Here is a 9,487-nt window from a genome sequence, read left to right on the forward strand (position 1 = left end):
AACGGAATGTTAAATATACGACTTTTTTAAATCCTTCGAAAAAAATGTATGTTTCTTCAGAGAAAGTATGTTTTTGTGTCTGATTTTGTTACTGAAAACATCATCTGCAGTTATATATTTGAGGTTAAACCTTTCAAACCATTGTAAACCCAATTATGTAAACCTTAATTTTAATGCTTCGCACCATATCTCGATAACTTTATAAGTGGCTTGAAAAGTTTTCGTTCGCAATAATATAATTCATTTATTCAAAGATAATGCCACGCAACAAATAGTTTTTAATTTTTTTTATTATTTTATTCAATAATAATCGAAAAAAAATTGAATTGTACGGTATGCAATTTTTCACATCTTTTGAAAAAATTTAATATTATATGGCAAATTACAAAATTCTGTGACAAATCAGTTGAGTACTTCTTGAGAAAACGAATTTTAAAAAATTCGAGTATTTAAATAAAAGTAGCTTTCTAATTAAAAAATTCCATATGAGAATAAGTGAATTAAGTGAAAAGTGAGAATGATATCAGATACTGTTTGAAAATTTAGAACAAGTTAATAAATTTAACTTGAAATTTGGTTTAGTAGAATGTTTCGAATAAACATTTCATGTATTAAAAACGTAAGTATTATGTTACTGTAGTATATTCTAAAAACAATGCTAATTTATGTTAACAAATTTAAGCCCTTTTTTAAACAGTTTATTTTTCTTCCATATTTTTGTTGGAAGCTCTGATTTTTCTTGAATTTAACCGGTTTATATCTTTCATTCCCGTTTTGAAATCCTGACGAGAATCTTCATGTTTAAGTGCTCGAATCATATCAACCTTACTTCAATTTCAACTATGAAGCATTTAGGATTTATTTTTATTATATATAAGTAGATATTGTTGTGACAACGTTTTTTAATTTTTATTTTCTTTAGTATAATGAAAATCATTTCTTAAATCATGGGTTTTTATATTTTACTCTTTTAAATATTATTGAAATTCAAGTGAAATAATATTAATTTATTAGTAAAGTAATGCCAAAAAACGTTAAGGTCACGATTTTAAATATCATTTTACTAGATAAAAAACCTCAAAACAATGAATACTCTTTTTCGTTCGCCATGAAGCAGCTGAATACTTGATTAATTAGTGAAACTAAAATTTATCGGAAAGGAAAGGATTTATAAAATTTACAGCAGTAAATTTTCAAATATTACACTTCAAAGTCTTAAAAAAGCTACATTATAAAAATTTTCATACCGTCTTTGCCCTTAAAGTATTTAAAAAAAAGACAATTTGGAAAAAAAATCCTTTTTATCAATAACGAAGGGAAAAACAAAAAAATTATTTAGATTTCACTTAAAAGCTGTAGATCTGAACAAGCTTCATTAAATACATTTTATTTCTGAAGGGAGGATTTTTAAGCTGCTGTTTTTGTTTTTAGAGAGTAATCCCCCCCCTTTGTAATTGCTGTTAAGAAATGGTTATTTTTATTAATTTAAAACACTATTAGTTTAAAACACTATTATAAAATGAAGTAAAATCTAGAGTTGTTTTTTCTACTACCATTAAAAAAAAGCAGTTAAGTTGTACAAAATAGCTCTACTTTTTACCTTACTCTCCAAAACGCAAACATGTCCACAATTCCGTCTCATGTTTAAAATGATTCGAAAACTCATGTCTGTAAACATGCAAAAATGTTTTAAATAATTTAAAGTGCGTTCTTATATTTATTAACCCCTTCCTTCTCGCTCCCGTGAAAATGACAGGGTGAGGTTTCGCCCTCTATTTCTCGCTCTCGTGATATTCCCGGGCTGGAGTGTTCAGTAGTAACGTGTCAATAAGAATAAAACTTATTCATTTCTATTTATCGGAAAACATTTTATTTCTCATTTTACACACCAGATGGCAGTACCAGGATATTTTTAAGGTAATTGTAGATTGTTATGTTATTTTTTTTAAACTAGATGTCAGCATTAATCAAATACGTGTATAATATGCTTGGATAAAAAAAATAGGCACTTTTACGACCGTTTTCTTGAAAATTAACCGATCCTGAAGGGGTTAAATCTGAGACCCATGTTGTGCTTCCATCATATATAGAATGCATAAGATGTAAAAATCCAAGAAAATGTATGAAAAAGCAAAAAAGGTAGCTACTTTGCCCATTATATTTAAAGAATCAATTTGCAGCACGAAAAACCCTTATAAACAATGCAAAACAATTAAAATAGTTTTAAGGACTATGATATTGAAAGTCTAGTGTTTCCATATAGTTTTCCAAGACCAAAACAATACAAAGACTAAAGGAGCTGCATTATTTTTATTTTACTTTTTTATTCATTTTTTTTCTTGTTGAGAACAGGAAAATTAGAAATGATAAATGATTTCATTGAACAGGGAGATACACCCAAAGAAAAAGATGACGACAAAAGAACGGAGTAAAAAAAGGTGAATTGAAACAAAGCAGTAAATAGTACTTTATTTACGTCGCACTAGAGCTGCACAATGATCTACACAATGGCCACTCTAGGTAGAACTTCAAATTATTCGCTTACTATTAAACCCAATAAAATTTTTCTTTAATGCTTTTGTTCTCAAAAAGTTAGTGAAAGTCATTAAAAAGAAGTTAGCTTGCATATTTTAGGACTTAGCGTGTCTTAAAGTTGATTTCCGGTAAAAATGACGGCTCTAGTTATTGTAGTGTTAAGATTCTCAAATGAAGAAATCGTCACCTCGCTTTGGTAAATTTTCGATAGAACAGTTTAACGAAGACGGATACCGTGTACTCTCGATCCTTTCCCGTGCTAATCTAAGTGGTAACCAACATGCTTACTAACCGCAGCTAATGCTGCTTGACTGCGGTAATCTATGGGGAACCGTTGTCTTTCAACCCGACCACTGTAAGACTCAAACGAGGAAGCAAAATTAAGGTGATTAATAAGTACAGGTCTAGTAAAAAATATGCAGCATTTAACACTCCGTAAAATCTTAAAGGAGAATCATGCGTAGTACATTAACACGTTCACGCCGAGGTGACCCACCGGTGGGCCACGCAAGATTGCCTCATCTTGGCAGCGCACCGGAGTAAAAACTGGTAACAATAAATTTCACTTTTTAGTTTTTTTCTGGGAATAATAAAAATCCATAACTACCAATTGTTTTTAACGAATGCAATTTTAATATTGAATTGCTTCTTCGCCGTGATAAATTTCCTTACAGTGAATTGTTATTGTTGAGAATAGATTAACTCCTCCCGAATATTATCTAATATTGAAATAGTTCTTCTACCAGTATTTTCTCTTTTCCCGTACCAGTATTTTCACTTTTCCCGGCGTGAAGGTGTTAATGACAAATAGAATTTTTTTTTTTCGAATGGCAGACTCTGAACTTTATTCGTTTCGCCTTAGAAGATGCCAGAGTTGTTTCTCATTTCACGTTACCCAGTGGGCACCTGTGAACCAAAGTCACGGAGGCGCGTAACATTACCCACGCCACACTGCCACAAAACCATTCATAGGGTGGGCCACATGCACTCATCACACACAACAGAGGACAACACAAGTGAGAGAAACATCCATGCCCAGAGCGGGATTCGAACACGTGACCATTGGCTTCTCAGTCAGGCGCGCTAACCGCTCGGCCACCTGGCCGGCATGACAAATAAATGTTTTTTTTTAGGTGAATACATTGTTAAACGTATAGTACGGCTTTCAGGAGAACAGCTCCAGACACCTGTCTCGCGTCCTGGCGGGAACTATGGTTACGAGGGTAGGTCACTTCTAATAGGGGTGTGGAGAGAAAGTGTGTAATGATCTTAGCTTGGCACAAGTCGGCGAATCTTCGCTCCCCTTTCCCAGTATTAGTGGCAGTCCTAGAGCCAAGTAATAGGAACTCGTCTTTCTTTTATTCTCTCGTTTTCTGACAGGGCAGCTAAGTTTTCAAAAGATTTTTTTTCGTGATTATTTTAATCGTTAATTATTTAATTTTTGTTAGTTTTACGTTTGTTTTAAGTTTTGATTTTTTTTAATCGTTATTAATTTTATCTTGTTTGTTTTAATTTTTGTTTTCATTAATTTTTTAAAATTTTTGTTAGAGTTTTTTATTGTTATGCCTTTCATTTTTAAGAAAGGTGAGACATTAAAGTCTCAGGCACGGAAAATTGCCCACAATGTCCTAGAATGTTTTTCTGAGGAATCTAGGGAAAAATCCCTGAAACTGCCAATACAACAAGCGTTACGAAGAGCCTCCCTCGCAACTGGTCTATCACAGTATACTTTGAAGAAAATTAAGGGAGAAGTCTCCCGTTTGGGAGAAGGTGAGATCCTCAGTACACCTGGAAAAAACAGGAAAAGAGAATCTTCGAGAAACTGTTATATTGATGATTTTGATAAGTGTGTCATACGACAAACGATTCACGACTTTTACCTTAAAGAGAAGAAAGTTCCTTCCATTCCGAAATTGATTCCTGTACTCCAGGAAAAAATAAATTTTAAATGGAAGAAAGAAAGTCTGCGAAAAATCTTGCATTCTATGAATTTTCGGTGGAGAAAGTGCGTAAATCAAAGAAAACTACTAATTGAAAAGCCACATATTGTTTTCTGGCGTAACAAATTTCTTCGGGAGATGCGTGAGCATCGAAGATTGTCACGTCAAATTGTATATATTGATGAAACGTGGCTGGACAGCAATTTGACGTTTCAAAAATGCTGGCACGAGGAAAATAGCAAAATTGGTGCCATCGTAAACTGCAGTTCGAAAAATAGACTAATTTTTGTCCATGCTGGAACATCTGCAGGGTTCGTTCAAGGTGCGGAACTGATTTACAAAGCCTCAAGCCAAACTGGGGATTACCATGGACAAATGAACTTCGAAAATTTCAGAAAGTGGGTGTTGGAAAAATTACTCCCAAATCTTCAACCTGAGAGTGTAGTTGTCATGGACAATGCACCTTACCACACTAAGGTGGAGAATCCAACACCCACAAAATATGCCACGAAAGCAGTCATGGTGGATTGGCTAACACTGAACGGTATTGACTGTGATATGGGTATGAGGAAGGCTGAACTTTTTTCCCTGATCGAAAACAATCGCCCAAAAGAAGTTATCTATTCAATTGATAAGCTGATTAAAGATCAGGGACACCATGTGGTTCGCCTTCCTCCATATCATTGCGATTTGAATGCCATAGAATATGCTTGGGCAACTGTAAAAAGATTTGTGAGAGTGAGAAATACAACAGGAGATTTAAGCCTTGCTAATTTAACTGCTCTTCTTTACGAGGCTGTAAATGGGGTGACAGCTGACGAATGGCGCTCACATTGTCAGCATGTCGAAAACCTCGAAAACATATATTGGGAAAAAGATGGGTTAATGGAAGACTTAGTTGATAGCCTAATAATTAGCACAGCAGATGATTCTGATTCTGAAGAAACAGAATCCTGCGATGAGGAAACTGATTCTTGTGATGAGGAATGGGAATTGTAGAGAAACGAAAAGCTTTCAATTTTTTTCATTATTAATGCATTTTTACCTCGCAAAGTTTTCAATGAATGAACTGTAATTTTTTTAATTTTTTCAAGTATTTATTATTTTTTAATATTTACCAAATTGTAAAGTTTTTCTTTTATTTATATTTTTAAACAAAAAAAAAATAGTTTTTTTAATTCTATTTTTAAAAAATAATTACATTTATTTATTTATTTAGTGTTTTGCGGCTATTTCAATTATAATTATTTTTATATTTTAAACTTTATCTTTTTTTTTTTCAAAAAAAGTTTTAAAAATAACTGTTTTAAGTTAATAGTTAGTAAGTCTTAAGTTCCTAATCAATTTATTAACATCTTTTTTCCAATATATGTTTTTTCAATATACGAGCTCTTAAATTGGTAAGACTTAACTCTCCTGCTGAATTTCCCTCTCTGAATATTTGAATAATCAATTTCTTAGTATTATGATTTTATTTCATCACAGTTTAGCAGCAGGTAACATTTTAGAACATGCTTTTCCTTGTTATTTTACTTAGCTTTGTATAAATGTGAATATATTGTCATGTAAATGTATGTATATAACATATAATGTTAATGTATAGCTTTAAAACCTTATATGTTTTTATTTATAATTAATATTTAGTGTTTTGCTAATATTTCAAAAAATATTATGCGTCAGAAAGAAATCTATTCTTATAAAAATGAATTGCTTTAAAAATAATCATGAAATATTAAAAATGTATCAATCCTGTAATATTACCTATTTTAACTTAATTGGCAGCAATTGTTTTTCTACATAGGGGTTTAAAATTTTTTGTTTATAATTTGTTCTCGCAATCATATCTTTGCCATACATTAACCTTCTTGAACATTTTTTAATAATGTTATTGAATTTCCTGCATAAAAATAAACGTGAGTTTTCTTTTTTGAAAATGTGATTGTTTGTTTGTTGATATTGACGTTTTTAATTTTAGCTTGCCATTTTTAAGATTTATTTTTACATCTAACTATTGTCCTTCCAATGCGTCATTTTATCTCTTTAAAAACCTTTTGAGTGTAATATTTTAATATTTAGCAATATTTTAGCAGGCCTGTTAATATTAGAAAATATTTTTGCAGGCCTGTTTCCTTGAAGCCCAGACATAGGAAGAAAAAAAAATTAACCCTTTTTTTGTATACTTCCTATAATGCAGTATTCTTTTTTTTTTTTTTTAACTTTCTGGGTTGTTATTTAAGAAATAAAAATTTTAACTAACAAACATTGATAGGTATTATGGGAACGATTTCTTTTTCCCTGTGACAATTTAATTTATTTCAGGCATTGAACTGCCAAAACACATAGTTCATGAAGATAAAGAAATAGTTCTTATTATCACAATTTGATAAATATCTAAAATCAGCAGAATTTAGCAGCTTAATTTAAGAAATTAAAAAAAACAAAAAAACAATTACATTAGGTAACGTGGTGTAAAAAAATGCACGAGAACTGACGAAACGTAAAATTAGCTCGATAAAATGGAGGTTATGTTATATTGTATGAAAAAAAAATATTGGAAAGGAAGTTTTAAATCTATGTTTCAAATGTCTATCTATGTAAAGCAAGTATAAATTTTTTCGTGGTAAGATAATTATAATTTACAAAAAAATGCTTCTTAAATTCAAAGAATATTTAAATTGTAATGGTCTAAAATTTTATTAGAAAAAAATCTTTTTATCTAAAAATCAGACAATTTTATTCTACTTAAAATGTTCTAATTAGAACAAATTTTACGGTTAAAAGCATTAATTTTGTAATAAAAATAGTATTAAGTCAAAACTTTTGGTGTTCTTTAGCTGCATGTCTTCGCCAGTCGCTCTGTTTGTCATTGCAATATATTTCGAACAATCGAGTATGAAATCAATAACATTAAATGTCTGAGTGTAATTAAATAATATTTTTAAAACATTAAAATACAGTGTTTATTTTGAAATATGAAAATTTTATTTTATAACAAATTACGAACGAATTTTTAAATAAAAATATGGGGTTTCTTTTATCCGAAGTAAAGAGAATACTAAATTTAAAGCTGTTCTTTTCCAAAAATTCTTTAGTAATTTTTTTTACCCTATAGAGAAAATAAAAAAAAAAACCAAAGCAAGAGAATTTTTATACTTAGAAGTGCATATTTCTAGTCAAGGACACTCCCTTTTTCTGACAACTTTCAAGAAATCAGCTGATTTGGACACAATAGAAGAGAAAACGGGCATTACAATGACAGCGTGGGAATCGCAGTTCCATTTCTCACTCATTGACCATTGGTAGTTTTTCTTGTTAAATATCAAAGATACCGCTCAACAATTTGAATTGAAGTTTCTTCACATTGATATTCCTACTTTGCGCTGCATGAATACAAAACCTGATATTTTAAATATGTCATATCTTCAGCGATAATGTTACTTCTCTTTTCATTAAATTTATGATCCGAAAAAACTCTTTAAAATTCTTAGTTTCTTAACAAAATTAAATATTTTTTTAAAATGACCAAAACATTATAACTAAAAAGTTTATATTTTTTTAAAATTTGTTCTTTCTCTGTAAATGTACGATATTGCAAAAGTTAAAGTAAGAACCACCAAGTATTATAAAATTGAAAATAAGAGCAAAAAGTTGCTCTTCGAATTGCATAATACATTATTCTAGTAGATATTATTTGAAAGAGTTTTTAACTTTTAAATTTATTAATTCAATAAATTTTTAAATTTTGATGTCAAGTCTTAGACAGGAATAAAATGACTTGATGCATCCAGTTTATGAAATGCTTATTCCGGTTTTATGCATGTAATAACAATTAATAAATTCATCGCATGAAGAAAGAAAAATTCTATATAGGAAACCTAATCAAATGCCTCGCATGAAAATAGCGATAAAAGAAAGATAAATATTTTTCTTTTTTAGCGAAAAAAATAATGATAAAAGCAGCAGAGTTTTTAATTAAATTAATTTTTTTACATTGATTTTTTTTTCTTAGTTAGATATTTTTTTAAGCCTTATAGTCCTTAAAATTTCATAGATAAAAAAATTTAAGAAATAATGTTAATGAACCTTCTATATGAAGTGTAAATGCTTTATCCGATCATTTAATAAACGGTATTAAAAAGCTCTTCTTTATGCACACAAAAATTATAATGAAAAAAGTTAAATACAAATTTGAAATTGAAAATTGCTTTTTGTTATAGCAAACGGCAAACTATTAATTATATAATGTTAATTTAATAATAAGTTTAGATATCAAAATCCTTCATCAAATTTTAGTTCTTTATTTATCTTTGGAGAAGTAATAACATTTAATAGATTTTAAACATCATTTCCGTCGAGCCATATTTTCACGAATATGTCAAGTCTTAGACAGGTATAAAATGACACGATGTATTCAGTTTATGAAATGCTTATTTCAGTTTTATGTATGTCACAATTAATAAATTAATCACAAGAAGAAAGAAAAACTATGTATAAAAAATCTAAATCGAATGTCTCTTGAATATAGCGATTATAATCGCTATATTTATAAAGAAAGATAGATATTTTTCTTTTTCTGAGAAAAAAATATTGATCGAAACAGAGAAATAATCTCAGAAGTGTTCTCGTGAGACAAAAGAGGTTGATTAAAAAAATGTTTTTAATCACCATTAAAATAAATTATTTACAATAAAAAATAGCAGCTGAATTCCAAATAAATTAACGTATATCGAATAAAAGTATAAATGAAAATACGGTTTCGTTTAAGCCCATATTATTTTTTTCTCACTAAGAAAAAGCAAAAAATTGTGTAAATATTAATTTAAAACTTTGAATAGGTCTCTTGAAAGTGGATAAACCAGCCAATCTGGTAGACCAATCGACTCCTTCATTCCTCCATTACACCCCCTTTAAAAATGCTATCTCACTCGTTACCATAGCAGCAGACAGCCCCAGACTTTTTGGCGGGAGCTGTTCTCCTCAAAGCCGCACTATAACTAGTTCTTTTAAATAAA

At 29.8% G+C, this 9,487-nt stretch overlaps 1 protein-coding gene across 1 annotated transcript; it reads left to right on the forward strand.

The window, feature by feature from the left end:
* Positions 1-3,692: 3,692 nt before the first annotated feature.
* LOC110283561 (uncharacterized) lies at positions 3,693-5,848 on the forward strand. Its single transcript, XM_087157478.1, has one exon. It carries the CDS (start codon positions 4,098-4,100, stop codon positions 5,472-5,474), a length of 1,377 nt encoding a protein of 458 aa, XP_087013604.1. The 5' UTR covers positions 3,693-4,097; the 3' UTR covers positions 5,475-5,848.
* Positions 5,849-9,487: the final 3,639 nt, after the last annotated feature.

The sequence above is a fragment of the Parasteatoda tepidariorum genome, chromosome 2 (genome assembly GCF_982258835.1).
Source record: "Parasteatoda tepidariorum strain Cologne lab strain chromosome 2, Ptep-v5.0, whole genome shotgun sequence".
Classification (NCBI taxonomy): domain Eukaryota; kingdom Metazoa; phylum Arthropoda; class Arachnida; order Araneae; family Theridiidae; genus Parasteatoda; species Parasteatoda tepidariorum.